Source organism: Phodopus roborovskii, unplaced genomic scaffold (assembly GCF_943737965.1).
Source record: "Phodopus roborovskii unplaced genomic scaffold, PHOROB, whole genome shotgun sequence".
In the NCBI taxonomy this organism is placed as follows: Eukaryota; Metazoa; Chordata; class Mammalia; order Rodentia; family Cricetidae; genus Phodopus; species Phodopus roborovskii.
The window spans coordinates 6,346,557-6,367,535 of NW_026126517.1; the positions used below are offsets into that span (position 1 = coordinate 6,346,557).

The 20,979-nt window shown below is 44.7% G+C and overlaps 1 protein-coding gene across 1 annotated transcript; it reads right to left on the bottom strand.

Moving 5' to 3' along the window:
• Positions 1-429: 429 nt before the first annotated feature.
• On the bottom strand, positions 430-20,310 carry Vps26b (VPS26 retromer complex component B). Its single transcript, XM_051196929.1, has 6 exons — positions 19,861-20,310; positions 11,116-11,272; positions 7,784-7,948; positions 5,115-5,290; positions 3,122-3,264; positions 430-2,721 (listed from the first exon to the last, which is right to left on the bottom strand). The coding sequence occupies exons 1-6, from the start codon at positions 20,081-20,083 to the stop codon at positions 2,575-2,577; spliced, it is 1,011 nt and encodes a 336-aa protein (XP_051052886.1). The 5' UTR covers positions 20,084-20,310; the 3' UTR covers positions 430-2,574.
• Positions 20,311-20,979: the final 669 nt, after the last annotated feature.

The following is a 20,979-nucleotide window of genomic DNA, read 5'->3' on the forward strand; positions in this document are numbered from 1 at the left end:
AAATATTTAATGATGAGGTTAAAAACTTTTTCTTCTAAACCTGTGTTAGGTGTGGTAGAATCCTTCACTGTAGATGTCTTAGATCCAAACCTGGCTCCTTTTATCAACTGGAAGATAGAGGTACCTCTACTATCATCTGCCCCTACCACTGTAGTTATGTCGTCCATAGCAGAATGTAGGACTGAGTCCTTTGGTCTGTGAACACTCAGTTAACCTAAGTCCTGAAGTTGAAACTATGAATGTTTCTGGGTAGGTTACCAGACAAGGATAAAACCTGAACTCACTGAGCCATGCTTGCCCACAATGGGTAGTTAATACAGTGTTTATTACTGTTTACTATTCACTGAGAAAGGAGGCAGGTGTTGAAGTCATAAAGTTTCATTTGTGTGTCAGATATGAGACAGTATTAAGAAGGAAAAGACCACAGAATCTGGTGGACCATGGGCACAATGCCTCCAAAGCCACAGGGCTTCCTTTAATTAGAGACACCATTAAAACAAATGTTCTTTTAAAATACAGCCATCGAAAAGACAACACATTAAGAAACATGTAAACACTGCAGCTTCTTAATTACAAGTTGCACTGCTTGGTTTAGTACCGATGCACTCCAGGTTTGGGAATCTTATGGGATGGGGATAGAAGCATCCCCACACTTTCACAGTTGGCAGAGAAAAAATGGGGGTAGTAAGAGAAAACAAGACCTGGCTTGTGCACAGCTCCTGAGAGAAACAAAGCATATTCTACCTTCTAGTTCTCCCAGAAGAAAGGCTTCAGATGTTAGCAAAGTTGGAAAGTGAATTTGTGTTGTCAACTGGGAGGCAGAGAAATTGACAAATGCTTTTAATTAGCTATTAAAAGGAGGCACAGCAAAGTCTAGTCTCATACCCTGAACATGGCAAGAGCACAGAACCTACCTTCCTCATATGCTAGGGCCCAACCTTGATATCCAAGGACAGCTGGATGGATGAACCTGTTCCCATGGGGACTGTATGTCACACGTAAACTTGGGGTCTGACATGAGGAAAACTACCTAGCTCTGCTACCCCAGTCACCCCAAGTGTCTTTCATCTAAACTGTGATCCTTCAGCCCTGCCCTGTCAAAGCCAAAGATTGCACTGATTTCTGAGGAAGAGACCCCATTTTCTACCCAAACTGGAAGGTGGCACTAAACAAATCCTTTACTTTCCAATTGCCAAGAGCACAAACCAGCCAATACTGTACTTATTGAACAAGGGTTCCACTTGATCTTTCTGTAGATGGGAAGGCGGCCAACGGGACATAATTCCTGGTCATTCCCAGACAAGGCAAAGATGACAGTCAACCCCTTTACTACTAGCAGGCCCCGGCACAGAGCAGGAGGAAGAACCGCCTCTTCTCTAGTATAACAACATCCACCAGAGTTTTCCTATTTTGTTTTTAAATTAAAAAACTAAACACCAATGGTGTAAAACTTGAGTCAGTGAACTGGTGAAGACAAAGACGTAATTTGGCAAGCAGAACTGTTCTGACGCTATGGTAACAGAGTCTTCTGCAGAGGCCCTTCCTCCCTTGATGTATTGATAGTGGAGTGAAAGGGTTTGGGGTGGGAGCAAGAACAGAGCTCCTGAGTGCCTGAAACCAAGCCCAAAAGTTCCAGGGATCCAGTGGAGTAACAAGAGATCACTTTTAGGGAGGCAAATGGATCTCAGCCTTTTGTAAGGATCTATTCTAAAGGAAACAGACCCTCTGCTTAGGGCTTGTTGGTAACTTCAAATAATTCCTAGAACAACCCAGACCTGGGGTTGCCACGTGGAGTCATGTGGTGAAGGCAGACAGTTGCCTTGCCTAATGTTTCCCCCAGGAGGCCTAGCTCAGGTTCCTGGCCATCCATGTGTGACACCAGTCTTAGGGCTTCTTTGTGCCCATATCTCTCACATGTGAAAGGACAGTCAGCCCCAGACCCTTCCTTAGGCTCTGCTCCTGTATGGTTCCTGACAAGTTAGAAAAGATGGAGAAGAGACATATCTGGTCCCCGTAGTGAGGCCAGAGGTGAATGGAAACTTCAGAGCACCACGTCCCAGATGCTCAGAGAGGTAGCTTCCCGATCTTGAGCCTTCATCCAACATAGATGAGACAGGCCCAACAATTTCTGCGACTACCTCAGGGACAGTTGAAGGGAGTGCAAGATGTGACTACCCAGAGCCCTGCTGGCAAGTGAGTGCCAGGGACATGCTCAGCTGCTGTATCAGGAAGCCCAGAGAACCTGGAGCCAATGATGTGTGCTCTCAACTCTGCTTGAAGGCTCGAGATAGCCTGGACAGACAGCTCTCATTCCCGATGGAGAGACTAGCTTTTAGAATGTTTCCTCTCCCTTTCCCTACCTAGGCTGCAGAATCCCAGGGAGACTGCTGCCCAACCCAAGCCCCTTAGGTTCTTCGGAGAAAAGAATTTAGGTAAAAAACATGATTTGTTTTCAAGGTTGCAAGTAATGGCCACTGGAGCCTCACACCGTCCTGTCCTCCCCTTCCCCGGTCGCTGGTGTTTGGTAGATGGGGGTGCTGCAGTGGAAGCCCAGCAACTCTTGGCCCCCAGGACCTACTGCCTGCTATTGTTGTCAGACAGTGGGCCTGGGGTCCGCACTTCACCCAGGGAGGTCGTGCCCTCGAAGCGCTGTGAGGCAATGGCTGCCTGGTGAGACATGCTCTTCCGTACGATGTCACCCTTCCGCCACAACACCACTTCCTGCAGAGTTGGAAGAAGAGGCGATTTGGTATTTGAGAGAGGCTCAGGAATGCTTTTCTCATGGGTTCCCACCTTGGTCCCAGGGAATCCCCAGGAATAACCTTCTCAACTCATCTCTCACCAAAGTAGTGGCTCTTAAGACTGGTGTTCTGTGCGAGCCACAAAAGCAGGGGTCATGCCTGAGAAAGCAGACTCCAGGGGTCAATTGGGAATCTGTATTCCTGCTATAAGATTCTAGGCAATTCCATGTTTCTACTTGTTGGTAAAAATCACAAGTGACAGAGGCTTGACTATTTCCTGTTAGCATTTTGCTTTAAAGTGATAAGATGGCCACAAGTGGGAATGGTGACCTTTCTGCTTGATGCCCAAAGGAACCCAGGGTCCTGGAGGAGGCACCCACCTGCTGCTTGAAGTAGCGCCGTTCCTCCTCATCTATCAGCACCAAGTTGAGGTAATAGCGCACAGAGAACTTCTTGTTTATGTCCCGCATGGTGGGCGTGAGCTCATATCCTGCCAGGAAGAGCCTGATGGGGATGGACTCACCTGTAAGGGGTGAGGCAAAAATGATGGCAAGGGACATAAGAGGCACTGCTGTGTACCAATGTCCATTGTGGGGCTGCAGCAGGTCAGACTCCAGCTGAGCAATGCAAGGAACACTAAGCAAAGGCTCTGCCATTTGAGATGTTACACACTGTTCTCAGCAGTTTCCTGAAATAAATATGTGATTTTCCAGATCCATTCCAGTCCTGTGGTTTCTGAACAGCCTATCATCCTCCCATTGCAGAAAGCAGTGAGGGACAGTACCAATAGCACAGGGGAACCATCAGGTACCATTTGCTATGTGCAATATGCCTTGTTGCTAGTTTGTTTTTGTTTTCATGTTTATTTGAAACAGGGTCTCTATGTAGTTCTGGCTGGTCTTGAACTCACAGCAATCCTCCTGCCTCTGCCTCCCTAGTGGTGGAATTAGAGGTATGAGCTAGTAAGTAAGTCTGTTAAGTTACTGGGTTTTCTTTTTCTTTTAAAATTTTTCTTTTAAAGATTTACCTTTATTAATGTGTATGTTTGCATCTGTGAGTATGTGTGTGTACATGCAGGTATCTGAGGTAGCCGAAATAAATCTAGTGCTAGGACCCAAACTCAGGTCTCAGCAACAGTAGTGTATGCTCAGGACCACAAAGCTATCTCTCCAGTTATCCCCCCTTGCAACTAGTTAGTGTATGCCCACAGTACACCCCCACTCTAACAGCAAGCTGCAGGAGAGTGCACCTTGTTCTCTAGTAGCCAGATTTAAATGCATCTGTAGCTTTCATATGGAAAGAAATCAAGAGAATCCAGTGGCATATTTTTAGTCCTATCACACTCTAATAAGAAGAACAAAATGAGGGCAGTGATTCTACTGAGAAAGGCCAACCTCAAGCTAAATATACACGGACCTTTAATTAGCTGCTATGCTGTTTCTCTGTGCCCCACCTCAATGTACAAGAGAAATAACATTTGGCTCAACCAGTCAGGAAATGGAACATCAGAATTAAGAAGTCCTGGTAGCAACACAGAGGTCTGCTACAGTGATTACTTGAGAATCTGTGGGGTCTCCAGCCCTAGCACTGCTGGTGTGACAGCTTCCCATTGGGAGGTGAACTACTACCCACTTCCAACGCCAATAATGAATGTAAATGATCAATATTTCCCAGTAACCATCCAGGTTCTCAAACAGCAAAGCGCTTTCCAGCACACTCATCCCAGGGGCCCTGTGGAGGACCACATCCATTGGTTCCTGCCCTCATAGGGTGGGTCAGCAGTCTAGAAGTGCACTTTCGTGACAGACTAGAGAACATGGATCTTTCTTTCTCTGAGCAGAAAACATGCCAGAATGTTAAGAGGGAAAAGTAATTAAATATTCAAATTGAATTTTAAAGCAGTATTCAGTTTTTTTTTTTTTTTTGACAAGATCTCATATAGCCTGAGTAGACCTTAAACTTTATGTGACCAAGGATGACTTTGTACTCCTGAGTCTCCTACCTCCACCTACCAAGTTGGCGGATAACATATATGTGCAAGCAGGCCAGCTGAGATGAAACCTTAAGTATAAATCAATACATAAACAAGGTCAGTGTGGGGCTGTGGTGGCTGAGGAGGGGTAGGAAGCTGAAGTTTCACAGACTCAGTCTTTCCCTCCTTTTCCCACTTCAGTGCTGAGGGCTCCCATGAGTTCCAGCCTAGGCTACATAGTGAGACCTTGTCTCAAAATAAATAAATAAGTAAATAAAAATAAAGATATTTTACTTCAACAGTATAATCAACTGAACCCTTCTCCAAATGCTGAAATTCTGAAATTCTGTACATGTCCTGCAAGCAAATAGTGGCAAGTGGCCCTGGGCCAGGAGGCTCACCTCGAACTGGTGCCCCGTCCATGATCTCATACTTGGCTATTGTGTCGTTCTCATGGTACACATTGGGACCCGTGCCCGTTGTTTCCCGTTTGATGATGTCTATCTCCATGTGCTTGATTTTGATTCTCACCAGCAGGAAGTATATCTTCCCTACAATGACATCTTTCAAGTGGTATCTGAAGAAGAGAAAGTAGAGGAAGTAGGAAGGTGGGGCAGCGCCTGGCCCCTTGTGTTTTGGCACGGGGCACCCTGGTGAGCTGTAATGGAAGTATATGCTCAACCTTGCTACGGAACAGTCTCCTGGTGTGTCCTTTGCTGGAATCCGTGTGACTGCATCTCTTCCACGTCCCACTCAAAGCATGATACGTGTTATTTCAACCATCAATATTTGTTTATCTGTCCCATCTCCACAGGATACACCTTTAGTATTTTTTTAATGTGTTTCTTTAATGTATTAGACTCACAAACAAAGGAATCAAGTCTCCCCCCTTCCACTGGAACTGGGCCTTAACAGTTCCCAGTGAGTTTCCTTTGCTTTGCTTCAGGCTGGACAGCCAGGTTGGAGCTGAAGAACAAAACAAATGAATCCCTCTCTGCACTGTTGGCTGCATGGCTTCTGCTTCATGAGCTACTAGGAATTTAGCCATGTTGCATAGCACTTCCTTTTTTTTTTTTTTTTCCAAAACAGGGTTTTACTGTGTAGCCCTGACTGTCCTGGAACTCCCTCTGTAGATCAGACTGACCTGAAACTCACAGAGATCCACCTGCCTCTACCTCCTGATTGCTGGGACTAAAGGCGTGCGCCACCACTACCCAGCACATAACACTTTGTGTACCTTTAAGTATTTCTCTGTGGGTCAGCCACAGCTGGTAGTCTGTGGATACACTGTCCTGTATCAGATGTGCCAGAAAGATAGCACATTTGTGTGATCCCTAGCAGAGATGTCAGAATTGGGCCTCCTTACATGGCAGGTGGGAAAAAAAGAAGCTGGAAGAGACTACATTATTCAATTGGATATGAGAAGGTTCAGACAGGCAACTCCTAGTTTCCAGGCTTTAGTGTTCCCCTCCATTCCCTATGCCGTTGTTTACAATCTGCTGGGAAAGCTGCAAACAGTGAGTGGGTAACCTCCACACCTGCAGACACAGCAGAAGGCCACCTGCAGCATTTCTCAGGGATACTTACAGACTATACACGGATGCTAAGGTTTTCTATACTATAAATGAAGCATTCATTTACTATAATGAAACCTTACGCAGGCGCACACCCATGTGAGAAGCATGTTTCATGCTCCCATATGGTACAACCTGTGGTACAAGGAGAGGGGAAGACTGAAGTATCTATCCCTGCCTACATGGAATTGACCCTAAAGCACTTTTTATCCAAGAGCTTCTGACTAGTGGCTGCTTCAGGCTCTGTGAGAGCACTCCTGCCTGCTGCTGCCTTCACCACGGGGCTGGGGGATTAGTGGGCAGGACCAGGCTGAATAAGGAGACAAAGGGGGAGGGGGTACAGGACTCAAGAAGCTCCCTCCCAGCACCTATCCAACAGGTGGGCCAGGCCAAGCAGGATTGGTCACAATGGTCATGTTATGGGGGCATCACTAGGTTCCAAGTCAGGGAGCAGAGGAACAAACAACTATGTTTCACAACTGTTTTTGGAGTGTATGTTCCTGGTTTAAAAACTGTTCCCATCAGACATGGTGACACATGCCTGTAATGCCAGCACTTCTGAAGTAGGAGCAGGGTCACAAGTATGAGGCCAGTCCTAAACCCTTAGCAGGCAAACGGGCTCTCCTTAATTCCTGGTTGGCTGTAGGCCTGGGGGGGAGGGGGAGACCACTACAGGAAGAAGGGTAATCAAAGACTGAGTAGATGATCCTTTCACTTTTGGATTGGTCTCTAAATACTTTCAGGAATAGATTACATTCAAAAGAAAGATACAGGACTGCCAGAAAATCCTGTGGTTTATAAGAAAGTAAACATTTTGATGTTCTAATAGTAAACACAGTTTAAAACACTGCTTGCCAGCTATCCAGGTGCAGGGTAGTGGTGGCATGGGGCTTTAATCCCAGCACTCAGGAGGCAGAGGCAGGTGGGAATCTCAATGAGTTTGAGCTCAGCCTGTTCTACACAAAGAGTTCCAGGACAGAGAAACTTTGTTTCAAAAAAAAAACCACACACACACACACACACACACACACACACACACAAAAGCATGAGGGACTCTGAACTGTAACTCATTTTGGTTCAGGGAGGGGAAGCAGCCCATTGCCGGTACATGGTTTCCTCACTTTGATTTCTAAGGCAAGGAGGAAACAAATGATGGTGGCATTTTGTTCTGTGATTATTTTCACACATGAAAGGAAGTAGCTTTACCTAGTATCCAAAACAAACAACCTAAAAGCTAGTTAAGCTTGATTTTGGAAGGCACCTTAATGTTTAAATATGTGATCTTAAATAATTTAATATGCTGAACAATAAAGTTTCTATTTCCTGGCCGGTCTAACTATAACTAGCCTAACACATATATCTAACTATTATTTTGGTAGTTTCCCTTTGCAGAACACTACCATGAAGTTGTGAGGCTGTCAGTGTACACTCAACTTAAGATCTCTCTTAACCTCCATTAATAATTACCACATGAGCTTGGGGTTCAGGATACTTACTTGGATTTGTTATACTCAAATTCAATGTGCAGGCAGTCCTCGATCCCAACTTCCATCTTGATGGATGAGTTCAGCTCTGGGTACGTGCTAAGTGTGTGAACTACAATGTCCATCTCTTTGACAACATCATTGAGGCGGCGGCTGATGGTGGCTCTAAGGAAATAGCTGTAAGAAATGGAGCCATCCTATGAGAATACTTCCAGTTTCTAGAAGCTACATAGATCAGACACCAAACAGCCCACCTGGAAGAACCCTACAGTACTGTTTAAGCCTTCGGGGCTTTATATCCCTCTGAGAATTTATGGGCCCTTTTCTTAGAAAAAGTATACATAGGCACCTATACACAGACTTCTGCAACTACAATTTTAGGGAGATCAGAGCCTTCCTTTAAAATCCTTTTGGGAACTCATGACTATGAACTAAGAACCTTGTTTTAGCAAAAGTAATTTCCCTGCCATCTGTGCCAACAGCATGTTTTAAAGGCCTTTCATGTTCCCTACCACTATCTACCATCTGTGTGGAGGGTTTGTTTCTTTACCTAACTCCTGGCTATTTGAGCACTGACACCTGGCCTATACACTTATATTTACACGCCTGTCCACTAAACAGTATCTGATCAATAAAAAAAGAGGACGAGGAAATGGAGAAATCAAGCCAAGTACTCATTTCAGCAATCTTTCTTAGCTAACCCTGTGCTAGGCATAGGATAAGTACAATACAATTTCAAAAGAAGCTCATAATCAGAAGGGAGAGGAACAAACACAAACATCAAGACAGGCAAAGGGTAATTCAGAAACTACAATCCAGGTTTATAAGAACAAAGGTACTCAAAGAACAAAGCTACGTGTAGCAACAAAGTAGCATAGAAATCTATAGTTTAGCTAGAGGAGGTACATGCATGGTAGTGTACAGATTTGAAGGAAGGTACACAAGTGGACCCTAACTGTTTACAGCCACTAGGCACAGCTTCTGCAACATCAGCACAGCTTCTGCAACATCCCAGTCCCTTGAATGTAAAACTATGCCAACACCCACAAGAGGAAAGCCCCCTTAGCTATAATTCCTTCTGAGTAATCCTTTGATAACCCAAGTGCCCATTAAGTATTACCGGAAAGTTAGCAGAAATGCTAGCCACATCAACTACATATGCAGGCTATCAACTCTGTGTGATACTTCATTTCCCTCAGTTAATTTCTGTCACAACTGTACAAGACATTTGTCCTTAACCCCTTCTAATTGCTCAGGTCTCAAATCCATTCCATTGTCTGTAGAAGACTGATTTTTATTCTATTAAAGATTTTCAAGTGAAGATTTTTAATTCTTTACTGCTGTGCTGTTTTTCCTTGGGGCCGAAGCATGTCCCTGCTCTTCACAGACTTCCTTCACCAGCAACCCTCTCCCACTCCCAAAAAGAAAAACAGCTTTTCTCCCCCTCACAATAGGTAGGGGATGGAGAGAGGAGTGAAAACTCCTGGTACTCTAGTATGACACTGCTTCTGTACATAGTTTTGGTGTTGTCGGGTTTTTTTGAGACAGAGTTTCACTATGTAGCTCTAGGTGACCTGTAATTTGCTAAGTAGACCAGGCTGGCCTTAAACATAGAGATCCATCTGCCTATTTCAAAAATGCCTGACTGATTGCAGAATTTTCTTTTGTTTTTATTTTTGTTTTTTGTTTGTTTGTTTTGAGATAGGGTCTCACTATTAGTCCTGGCCAGAATAGAACTTTCACAGAGATCACCTGCCTCAGTTTCCCTAGTGCTAAGATTAAAGGCATGTACCACCATAACTGCCTACTTTCACTTTTAGATAATGTGAATAACACTGCTGTGGTCACGGGTGTCAGATTATCTGTTCCAGACTCTGTGTCCAATTATTTTGGATATACAATTGCAGTGGAGTTGCTGGGTCACACACTGATTCTCATTAATTATGTATTGGTGGGGACTGAGCCCAGGACCTTGCATATTCCTCAAATATGTGCACATGCTAACTCTTTGAGGAGCAAGCCTATTGTTTTCAATACCTTTCTTCTTGACATAAAGACACTAAGGCAAATCCAATGGGGTATGGGGTAGCACACACCCATAATCCCAGCACTCAGGAGGTTGAGGCAGAGAGTTTGAGGTTAGCCTAGCAACATAACAAGACCTTGTGTCAAAAAATTCTTTTTAACAATTCCCATATCCAAGCTAAGTGACTGCTAGATAATCCTCACTGGTGCTTTCTCTGAAATGACAGGATGAATCACTGTCTTTAGCAGGGATTCCTAAGAGTCTATAAAGAGTTCTGATGGATAGAGGGAAACCAGGAGAAAGCAAGGGAGATGCTGGTCTCGCTGTAATCCTCACCACCCTAAACCCAGGCCTGTAGATGATGAAAGCAATCAGATCCTGTGAGATGGGATCAAGACTTGGGATCGGAAGTGACAGGACAGTCTGCTTTGTCTCAGTGATGCCACATAATCTAAGGGTTGTGCCTAAGAGTCTAAAGATGCTGTGGACCTTTTTTTTTTTTTTTTTTTTTTTTTAACCTCAGAGACCCAGACATTAGTATCCTTCCTTCAGAGTTTCCCAGAATGTAGCAGTAAAAACAATCTCGGGGGCTTCTGTACACATTAACTTTTTTGTTTATGATCTCTTATATGTGCCAGGCAATGCTGTCCCACTAAGCCAAATGTTTGGCTGTGTCCAGCTTTTAAAGACTGTGCTATGCTCTTACATTTTTCTTTTTTCTTATCTCTTCCAAAAGACAGAAGGCAGATCTAAAGTTAGAATCCTAAACTAGTATCTATTTTCAAAAGACAAAGCTTTAAGTTATAGAATCCAAAATGATATAATATTGTGTGGCAGCAGAGCTAAATGGGGAGGGGTCAGCACTTCTGGAAACCAAGCTGAGGTGTCTGTCTGGGGCCACCTCAGATACCAAAGCCAACTGCTGAATTTTCAAGAATTTTAAGAAATGGTTGTTTAAAATGGCTATTACTTAAATTATATAAACTCACAAGTAGATGAATTACCTGAGAAGCAATCCCTTTGCTTCCTAACGATTTTTCTGCATTGTGAGGCCCTTGGTCTGGAAGGACTCTGTGTGATGGTACTAAGAGTGTGTAACTGTGGTGACTGCACCCAGGTTCACAGACAGCCATGGGAAGTACAATCAGAAGGCTCTTCCTCCAGGGAGCCCAATGGTAACATTTACTAGCAGCCAGTTGCTTGCAGTCCTCTTCCTTCTTAGTAGCCACATAGAGACCCTTAACAGCTATGAAACTCCAGGCCCTGCCCTCATGGGACAGCTTCAGGACCATAACAGAAAACATCACTGACCACTTACCGTAGCTTCACGTTCTGCCCTGTGTAGGATTCATACGGCTTTTCCACATGAGTAAACTCAAAGTCGAAGGCCTGTGATTGGGTGATCTCTCCTGGCCGAGCCAAGTCCTTCACCAGAGACACAAACTCATGGTGGTTCCCACGGTCATAGTAGAGTTCTGGAGAGAGAACAAAGTCTCCTCTAGCAGACCTAAACTACACTGAACCTACGGCACTGGTCTTTTCTGGAGGACCTGGCCAAACCAGACTTGCTCTAAAGGTTTCTTCTTATTCCCTGACCAAATCCCTCCAATGATTACCACCCCACCCACCCACACACACACACACACACACACAAGTCCCTTCAAAGACACTTCCTTTTTTGTGGTGCTTGTTTGGGACAGGGTCTTACTATGTCACCTAGCTCTCAGGCATAAGCAATTCTCCTACCACAGTCTCAAATAGCTAGAAAAATAGGTGTGTACCACCACACCCAGCTGACAATTCTGCTTCACACAGTGAGAATCTACAAAACAAAAACAAAAAGAAAACAAAAACTAGTGTGCCAGTATGATGGAGAGATAACTGAGTGGTAAAGAGCACTTGTTGCTCTTACAGATGAGTTGGGTTCAAGTCTCAGCAACCATCTGATGGCACACAACCATCTGTAACTCTAGTTCCAGGGGACCCAGTGCCCTTTTCTGAGCTCCAGGGGCACCAGCATGCACAGACATGCATGTAGGCAAAAATACTCATGCATGAAATAAAGAAACCTAAACAAATAAATAAAAATCATTATGATGCTCTAGGCCATTGCTCTTGTTAACAATCCACCAACTGTGTGCCATTAAGGGTAAGGGGACTCTGAGATGGTTAGAACAAATTCAGTGACCAGCTTTCAGCATGTTTCAAGAGAATCGATAAAAAAAAAAAAAAAAACCTTTCTAACATTCCTGACAGGAAATGCATGGTTACTTTATTATATCTTCTGTCAAAAATCCTGTGAGATGGATAGGTCAGGCCTTCTTATTCCATAGTTCACCCTGGCCCAGAATTAACTATGTAGTATAGGCTAGCTTCAAACTCACAGCAATCCCTTGTCTTTCCCTCCCACATCCTGGGACCATAGATGTGAGCTCATACCCAGGTATCACCAGACCCAAATTATTTTATGACTTTTTGTATTCTGCAACTTAAAAATTAAGTTTTGAGATATGCATAGTCTTTCTGTTCTCCTTTGGACTTAAGAACCTTTAAAGATGAGGTTCATAGCTCCAGCTCCCTGGCCCCTAGTTGAAAGCACTTAGTTCTACCTGTGATGATACCAGGCCACATGATAGGTGAAGCCTCATCCCTCAAATATTCTTGAATTCAAGCACTGTGCTGGGCTGTAACCCACAGGAGGGAGATGAACTGGAACAGCAGAACAGCTGCTTCTGAGACAAGCTACTACCCTTCGACCTGGTCCTGGTTCTCAGCATCTCAGGTGTGACGGGACTGCTCAGAGCAGTGTACTTGCTGGGTCCAGCTCCAACAGCTTAAGGTATAAAGCCTGGATTGGGATCAAAACCTTATTGTGCCCAAGAAACCACATATCCTGCCCCTCCAATGCAGTCTTCAATCCATTTCTGGACAAAGAAACAATCTCAGCTGACAGCAAGTTCCCCCCTACACTCCACAGGCTCTCCCCTGACTTGCTCATCCCATGGGGAACTTTTCCTTAGCTTGGAGGCATTTGGAAACAGAGTGGGCTGTTGGAAGATATACTCAACTTGAGCTGGGGGTATTTAGTGGTTGAGTACTTGTCTGGCACGTATGAGATGGCCCTGGGTTTGAAATCAGCATTAGAAGAAGAAAAAATAAATAAATAAACCAAAACTAAAAAAACAAGCAGACAAAAGTCAAAAAGCATTTATCAAATTCATAAAAGTGGTAATATTATACATAGTCCCATTCTAGTAGTGCTACTTCCATGCAAATCTACAGTGTACCCTATGGCTAACATATGAGGCTTCCTTCCTACCTCCTAACACTTTGGTCAATTTGTTTTGTTTTGGCTTTTGAGACAGTGTATTTATGTAGCCCTAGATGTCCTGGAACTTGCTCTGTAGACCAGGCTGGCCTTGAACTCACAGAAATCCGCCTGCCTCTGCTTTCAGCGCTAGGTATTAATGGTGTGTGCCACCGTACCTGGTCATCGGTCTTTTATTACAAGTAATCTACTTCTTCCAAATATTAAGTGGCCTCAGCAGTGGGAGGCATGCTGGGTAGGGAGTCATAATCCATAAATGCAGTAAAGGGAGATGACAGTTCTAAATTATGTGGGAGAAAGTTATCAACGCAGGAACTAACTACGCCCCCAGTAAAGTAAGAACACTCAGAAATGGACAGAGCAGGACAGAGCTGACCCTCCTCAGCAACAGGAAATCTTCCACTCAGTCTTGTGACCTAATCTGGTAGATGGTGCTGGCTCATGTGAGAACTGAATCCATAAGTTAGGAAACCTCGGCTCCCAAGCACTGTATTTTGCTCCAGCACCAATGAATTCAAGTAAGAAGCCCAAGGCCCCAATATCCATGAACTTTCCATGGAAAATCGCAGCATCAAGAGGAAAATGGAAAGAGAGAAAGGGATAAAACACAAAAGCGATGATCATAGAGCCCAAAGGCAACCACAGAAATAAACAGAGAGGGTGTGAGTGTGCTCATGCTGCCAGGATTTGAGGATCCTAGCAACGGTTCCTAAGTACACTGCCTGGCCCAGCAGGGGATTGGGGAGAAGTCCCTTTTCTGTATAGCATCATAGTCTCCTCAGTGTTTTTCTTCCCATGGCACATCAGTATCAGTGCCTACATGAAATGCCACAGGAGAATGGTGTGGTCCAAGGAGGCCCAGAATGGCCTTTTATGATTTTATTATGTTGAGTTGGTGATGGGAGATGTCATTCTGTAAGTATGTTTCTCTTATTAGTTAATGAATAATGTACTGTTGGCCAACAGGGAAGCAAGATAGGTGGGACTAGGAGAGGTGGAGGACTCTGGGAAACGTAGGACGGAGTCTCGGTGTGATCTCAGGAGGAGAAGACATGTGAGTCTGACGTTCTTGGTAAGATAAGACAATGTAGAGATACACATCAGCCAGTAAGAAGCTCTAGACATTGGCCAACACCAATATAATTAATACAGCATCTCTGTGTGTTATTTGGGCTGACACAGCTGTGGGGATCAGGCTGGCAGGAAAGTGCTCATAACAAGATGGGTCTTACCACATATCCCAGGCTGACCTTAAGTGCATGGCCATTCTCCTGATTCATCTTCCTAGTGCTAGGAGTACAGTTGTATGGCAGCTATCACATCTAGCTTGGCATGGTCTTTCTGATTTATAATTTGTAAACAACTTGGAATGCTTATGCAAACACTGTGGCCAAAGGGACAGAAATAGTTGCTTTACACTGTTATTTGCCAGAAAGGTTGGTTTCATCTTGAATAAATTGAAACCGAAAATCCAAGTGTTCTAACAAGAAGCCTAGGCCCTACAGAGACTATAAAAACAGCCTCTCCTCCATCCCAAACACGATAGCCCTTCAGGCTAGAAGCAGAAACTGGGTCTGTCACTCTATTCTCTTTTTCCAAGTAACTTCTGTCATTAGTTTCTTTCTTTACTCAAAAGAGGAAATAATTTTTGCACTTAGGATGTTTTCATGGCAATAATGCCTGCCACCAACGGCCAAGAAGGGAGGTAGCCACCATATTAGGAAATTGAGCTAACTGCTTCAAAGGCTGAGTGTGCCTCTGAGACACCCGGGGACTTGCAGCTGGACTAGCGCCACAGATAGTCTAGGCTTCATGTTGGACTTGGGGGAGATAGAAAGCAAAAGGCTTCTCATCTGACTTCCCTATCCTGTTTGCTGACTATGTGACAAGGGTCCTAGCTTGCTATACCTCCTGTGCCTGGCAGAACCATAGGAACAATTGCACCTCTGGGTTGCCCACACATTGCTCTGCTCTGTGCAAATCTAAGCCCTGCTGAACACTTAGTAAGTCTGCTGGAATCAACCAGTTAACCTCTATGTGCTTTTTCACTTGGTATTTCAAGAGTAAATGAGTTTTTTAAAAAAAAAAAAATGTCTCTGGAGTTTTTAAAAGTACAGGCTTATCGGTACTGATGAACTCATTAAAAACTTGGTTAAAAAGTATGTATTTGGTTCTGTCTACCCATCTCTGCAAGTTTGACCTTTTTAATAATATTTGGTTCATTTAACCCCATTAGCTTCCAAGGTTCCCAAGTCTTGCTTACAACTGCTCCCAGTGTTTTCCAAAGCATTTCATCAGGAAAATGCTCTTTCCTCCTATAACTGTGCAGTAGCTTCCTCAGTGCTCTCTGCATACTGCTGCTTCTTGCTAACCCACCGGTCTAACCTGGAAGACTTCCCTCATCGCAAATTCATTGGCCTTGTTTCAACAGAGGCTATGCCACAAGCATACTAGGTACAGGGAAGATAACAAAAACAGCTGAAAAACGTACTGAGGATAACAAAAATGCACAGCTCTAAAGGAAGAACCAGAAACTTATAGTCTCTTGGAACGATATTTAAACTGTAACACCAGTGCAGTTGCTGTAGGACCCAGTGAGCTACATGTCTGCAAATTCTTCATTCCTCAGGGAGATGTGGTGCCATTAGGTGCATAATGGTCATGTACCACCCAAGCTCGGTCTTGACTGAGAACAACATCTACTAGCTCATGAATGTCCCCCACATATATGCAGGAGACCCAGGAGCTTGGTCTAGACTGTTTCTTTCATTAGAGTAATTCCAGGGGCCAGGGATGTAGCTCAGAGTTGCGGGATACTTGCCTGACATAGCTGTGGACCTATGTTTGTTCCTGGCTTCTACAGAACATGAGGGGGAAAAAAAATTCCAGAAAAGGGTTCCTGTAAAATCTTAGCTCTAAATCAGTATTACCCAGTTAGTAAACATTCACTGAGCACTTTGAATGCTAGCCATTGAGATTAAGCACTGGACTAGTAATGGACTGAAGGCAGTCTCTGGTCTTTGGTGTAAGAAGACAGACAATTGAAGGAAAAAAAAATAAGCACAATAATAACAAAGTCACAACCTGCTTGAAAAGATGTATCCCTGGAGCTTAAAGTAGAGGAAGTGATTAGATAGGCCTCTGAAGAAAAAGACAATTGGGTAGTTCATACTACATAAGGGAAGAAGGTTGTGCAGGCTGACATGTGGGACTGAACTCAGGACCTCTGGAAAAGCAGCCAGTGCTCTTAACCACTGAGCTACCTCATCAGTCCCCATTTACTTCATTTTTTAAGGTAAAGTAAGGTCTCACTATATAGCTCAGGCTAGACTTGAACTCATGATCTTCCTGCTTCTGTCTTCCAAGGCTGACAGGTGTGTAGCACCATGCCTGACTAGAAGAGGATATCTGAAGGAACTATCATCAGTTAAAGAGAGATGGGATCTGGAAAGGCAGGCTCAGACAATAAGGAAATAAATGCATTCCTTCTAAGGTGCTGGTAAAGACACAAACAAACAACTTTTAAGGGATCAGCAATGTGAGAATTGCCTTTTAGGAAGTTCATCCTTACAGAAGATGATGAGAAGGGTATAGAAGAGACTGTGAGACAAGGACAATAACTCCAACTCCTGCAAGACCCCAACAAACAAACAAGCAATGACTGTTTCATCAAGAAGCAGGACAAAATTTGATGCTGAGTCACTCTCTTGGCTGTAGCTACAGTTACCCATATAGCCTGCCCTTATTACCTGACAGAAGTCCCACCCACTTGATACATAGTCAAAGAATGCAATGAAGGAGAAAACCACAGAACCACAACTTCAACAAAGTTACCCACTAGCCTCGCTCTGCTGCCCTGAACTCACTACATAATAACTGTCTTAGATGTAAGGCACAATATGCCATGCCTGAACTCTTTGGGGAAGTCACAGAGATAATGAAGAAATAGGAAGCCCAAGGAAAATACTTTGTACCTCTAAATAAGCTGGTACAACTTCAACAGCAGTTTTAGGAACAGGGGTGGGGCGGTGTGAAGAGAAACTTTTATACCAAACATATATAGAAAGACTTTTCCTATGCTTTGTTTTGAGACAGGGTCTTGCTATATAGCCAGACTGGCTAACTTCCTAACCTGGCTTCTGGAGTGTTGGGACTATACATATATACTATCATGTCTGGTTAGAAAGGTTTATCTGATGTCTCCCAAACAATAAATTTACTGTTTATAATTCTATTCTAATCTATTGCCATTCTCTCATGTAACCGTGGATAATAAATGGGAATTAACATGAACCATATACTTTAAGTACCACACCCACTGCTAGCTGTGTGAAAGCCCATGTGGCAGAAACAAAAAATTGAAGGCAAAGGGCTGAAATATATACCCTGTAAAAGTTCATATGGTGATCTAACTAGGAAGACTAAAAGAAGCCTAGGGGGCTTGAATCAGTGGCTGTGATTTAGCTTGTGAAATGGAATTGTCACTACCGTGACTGCTCTTTTCTTTATAAAGGAACTCTACCTGACATGAGACAGAGTCCCCCAATATGTTACCACAATAACAGCGTGATTTTATTATACTTGATTTATGGCTGACAAAGCTGAGGCCTGATCAGGTCAGAGTGTCAAGGGCCTAGGGGAAATTATCCCAGGAAGCAATAAAAGGCTTTACAAAAATTCAGTAAGGTTACAATCTTGGAAATGAAGGAGTTAGGCAGGAGACCAAGTGGGACATTTACAACAAACAGCCTCATTGGCTACCTTGCATTTAAATTAAAGAGAAAGCTCCTGACACCATGCATTCCTTCTAGAATGGTTCATTTCAGGGGACATTACGAGTTATTCACAATCAGGGAGTGATCATATAGACAAAGACTAAAACATACTTGTTTATACTGGTATTACAGAAAAAAAAAAAAAAGAACAAATGTAACTTTAAAACTCCTACTTAAAATACCAGTTCTCAGTAGGCAAGTACTGACTATTTCATATGTTATGCTTAACATAAAATGCTTTGGATTTATATAATCCAAACTGTGATTCTTTACTAGGGGTGATTTTAACCCCTGTGGGGACACACAGCAATGTCTAACAGCATTATGTGTGAAAAGTAGGGAACGTCACTGGTTTCTAGTACAGGAAATGCTGAGGATACAGATAAGAGCCTTCGACAACAACGATCAGGCTCTGCTCAGGCTCCAGACATCTATCAACAGTGCACCTGTCCTGTTACCCAAGCCAGAAGCAGGAGAGCAACCAGTGTGAAATTCACACTTCCATCCCTTTTCTGGCACAGCAATAGATCTTCCACATCCTGGCTTTAAAATAACACAACAGGTACTTTACAATCAGCCAGTCTTCAGCTGGACTTCAAATTTTTAAATACCAGATGCTTTAAGGCCAAACAGTGGGTTACAAAATCTGGCCACCAGCACTCCTTTTCCCAGGGCTCCTCCTCCCTGCCTCTGTAAAAGGAGAGAACAGATTGCTATACTAAACTCTTAGCATGTGAATTTAACAAGCTTTCCAAATGAAGTCTCGGAACTCAGTGTCCCTATGTGCAGCATGGAGTACAGGATAGGGATTTTCTGACAGGTGTTCACCATACACAGCACATAACCTACCTATTCATGACTCGTAACACAAGTATTTTATCTTAGAAGTACTCAAGCGACTTAATTACACAAAAGACTCCAAATACTTAGAACTTGTGACAACCCAGTCATGATGATGAGCAGCTTCCCAAATCTTTGTGGGGTTTTGTTTTATTTTGAGACAGGGTTTCACTCACTATGTAACAGAAGCTGGCCTGGAACTCACTCTGTAGGCCAGGCTGGGCTTCAACTCACAGAGATCTACCTGTCTCTGCCTCCCAAGTTCTGGGATTAAAGACATGTACCACTATACTCAGCTGACTCCCCCCATTTTTTTTTAACTAGCTGACTCCTCCCAATTTTTTTTAACTACTTTCCCTAGTAGTAGTAATTTTTCTAGTTCTAGTAAAATTAACAGCCCTATTTTGAAGATGATTATTGAGCACTGCAAATTTTTGATCATTTAATGGTAGTTATTGCAAGATCACTTCTTTCACTCTAAGGAGAAAATTAGACAACTAAAAACTAGCATTCTAATAATACGTCTGAGAAATACAGGCATAGCTATTCAAAACATGCACAGGAAAAGTAATTCAGAGTGGATATAAGATAAACAGAACCTTTATGAACCCTGTCTATACATCATATCTATCTATATATGTTTTATATGTACATATGTACATATGTACACATATATATGGATGGGTGGGGTCACCGCTTAATTTTGGATTGAATCTGACAGAGGTAGCTGTCAAACCCACCTGCAGGATATTGCCTAAGCACCTCACTGTGAAATCCCGGGTGCAAGAAGCAAAGCTCAGAGCGTACTGCAGAGACAATGGGGGCACCCAGGTACCAGGTGAGCATCCAACTACACAATAGGGGGCTCCCTGCTGTTCTTAGGCGACCCCACCTCCCCAGCAGCACGCTGTCACTTTTGGCAAGGAAGAACGCATGGGGGAGTCGCCCACGGGCGGGACTCGTGGGTGAACCTCAGGCTTCAGACTGCAATTGACAAGAGCCTGTCACAGGCCTCGCAAGAGCTGGGCCCTTAAAATCTCTGCTCCCCGCCCGTCCCACACCGGACTCCAGGGGCGGGCTGACGTCGCGGGCTTGGGGAGATCCCAGGGAGTCGACTCACCGATCTGTCCAATGAACTCGATCTTGATGCCCTGGTGCTCTAGCCGCTTGTTGGGGTTCTTCAGAGATAGGCTCACCTTCCCGGAGACGGTTTCTCCGTCGTAGAAGAGGAAATATTTTTCCTTCTTCCCGTCCTCTGTCTTGTGCTCCGCTCGCTTCCTACTCTCCGCATCATTCAGCAAGATTTCCACCTCCACGCTCTGCCCAAAGCCGAAGAAGCTCATCTCCCCGCCTGGCCGCGCCGATGTCGGCACAGACTGCTCCCTCCCTCCAAGGTGCGGGCTGCCTGCCGGGAAGGCAGGCCGGAGGGCCGGCTGCAGGAACGCGCTGGACGCTGCACCGCAGCCCTGCTCCGCTGAGCTGGGCGGTGGGTGATCACCGACGGCCTGCGCCCCTGGGGAGGGGCAGGGCCGAGGAAGGCAGGCGGCTGCGGGCTGCGGCGCCGGGAGCCGCGATGCACCGAGAGGCCAGGCAGCGTACCACCCTAGCTCCCAGCGGTGCAGCGGCCAGGGCCCAAGCGCACGCACGCGTTCGGTCGCCCACCGGGTGGGGTCTGGCGCCCAGCAGCGCACTGAACTGTCTGGACTCCCGCGCTGCAACGCACTGAAGTGCTACGGCGGCGCCGGGCGGGGGAGGGGGCAGGAGAACTCCGGCCCGGATGCGAAGGAGATGCCACGCGCAGGCGCAAGTCTTCTTCTCACCCCCAACTCCCCCGCCTCCCGGCCGCCAGGAGGTGCGCTCATCTGCGCATGTGCAGCGCCAAAGGGCTGCCTTTTTTTTTTTTTTCTCTCCCTTAATTAACATGGCGGCCCTGGCCTTTTTCCAGTAGCACTCGGGCCCAGATGTTCCCGTAAAGTCCTAGCACTGCAGGTGCGTCCTTGCAATATTTTTGGTTACATCTCCCTTATTTCTTAGCCAGATAAACGCTGGGATACTCTTCACATTCGCATATGAACAACGCTTGCAAGCTGTCTCACGGCTGAGGTACCTTTGACACGCATGCGGAGTGTCACTAGTCAGGGGCAAAGGTGACTGCTACTACAGGAAGTGTCCTATCTCCACTGGCCTCTACCTTTCCTGTCGTGTAAGAAAGACAAGACGGTAACAAAAATCGCTAGTG

Bases quoted from the DNA above. Each gene is read 5' to 3' on its own strand.
- Vps26b (XM_051196929.1), bottom strand. From the start codon at position 20,083: ATGAGCTTCTTCGGCTTTGGGCAGAGCGTGGAGGTGGAAATCTTGCTG. The intron at 3,265-5,114 runs GTGAGCCTCCTG...CACCCCTTACAG, and splicing joins GGACGGGGCACCAGTTCGAG to GTGAGTCCATCCCCATCAGG. The intron at 2,722-3,121 runs GTGGGTGCCTCC...CCAACTCTGCAG, and splicing joins GGCGCTACTTCAAGCAGCAG to GAAGTGGTGTTGTGGCGGAA.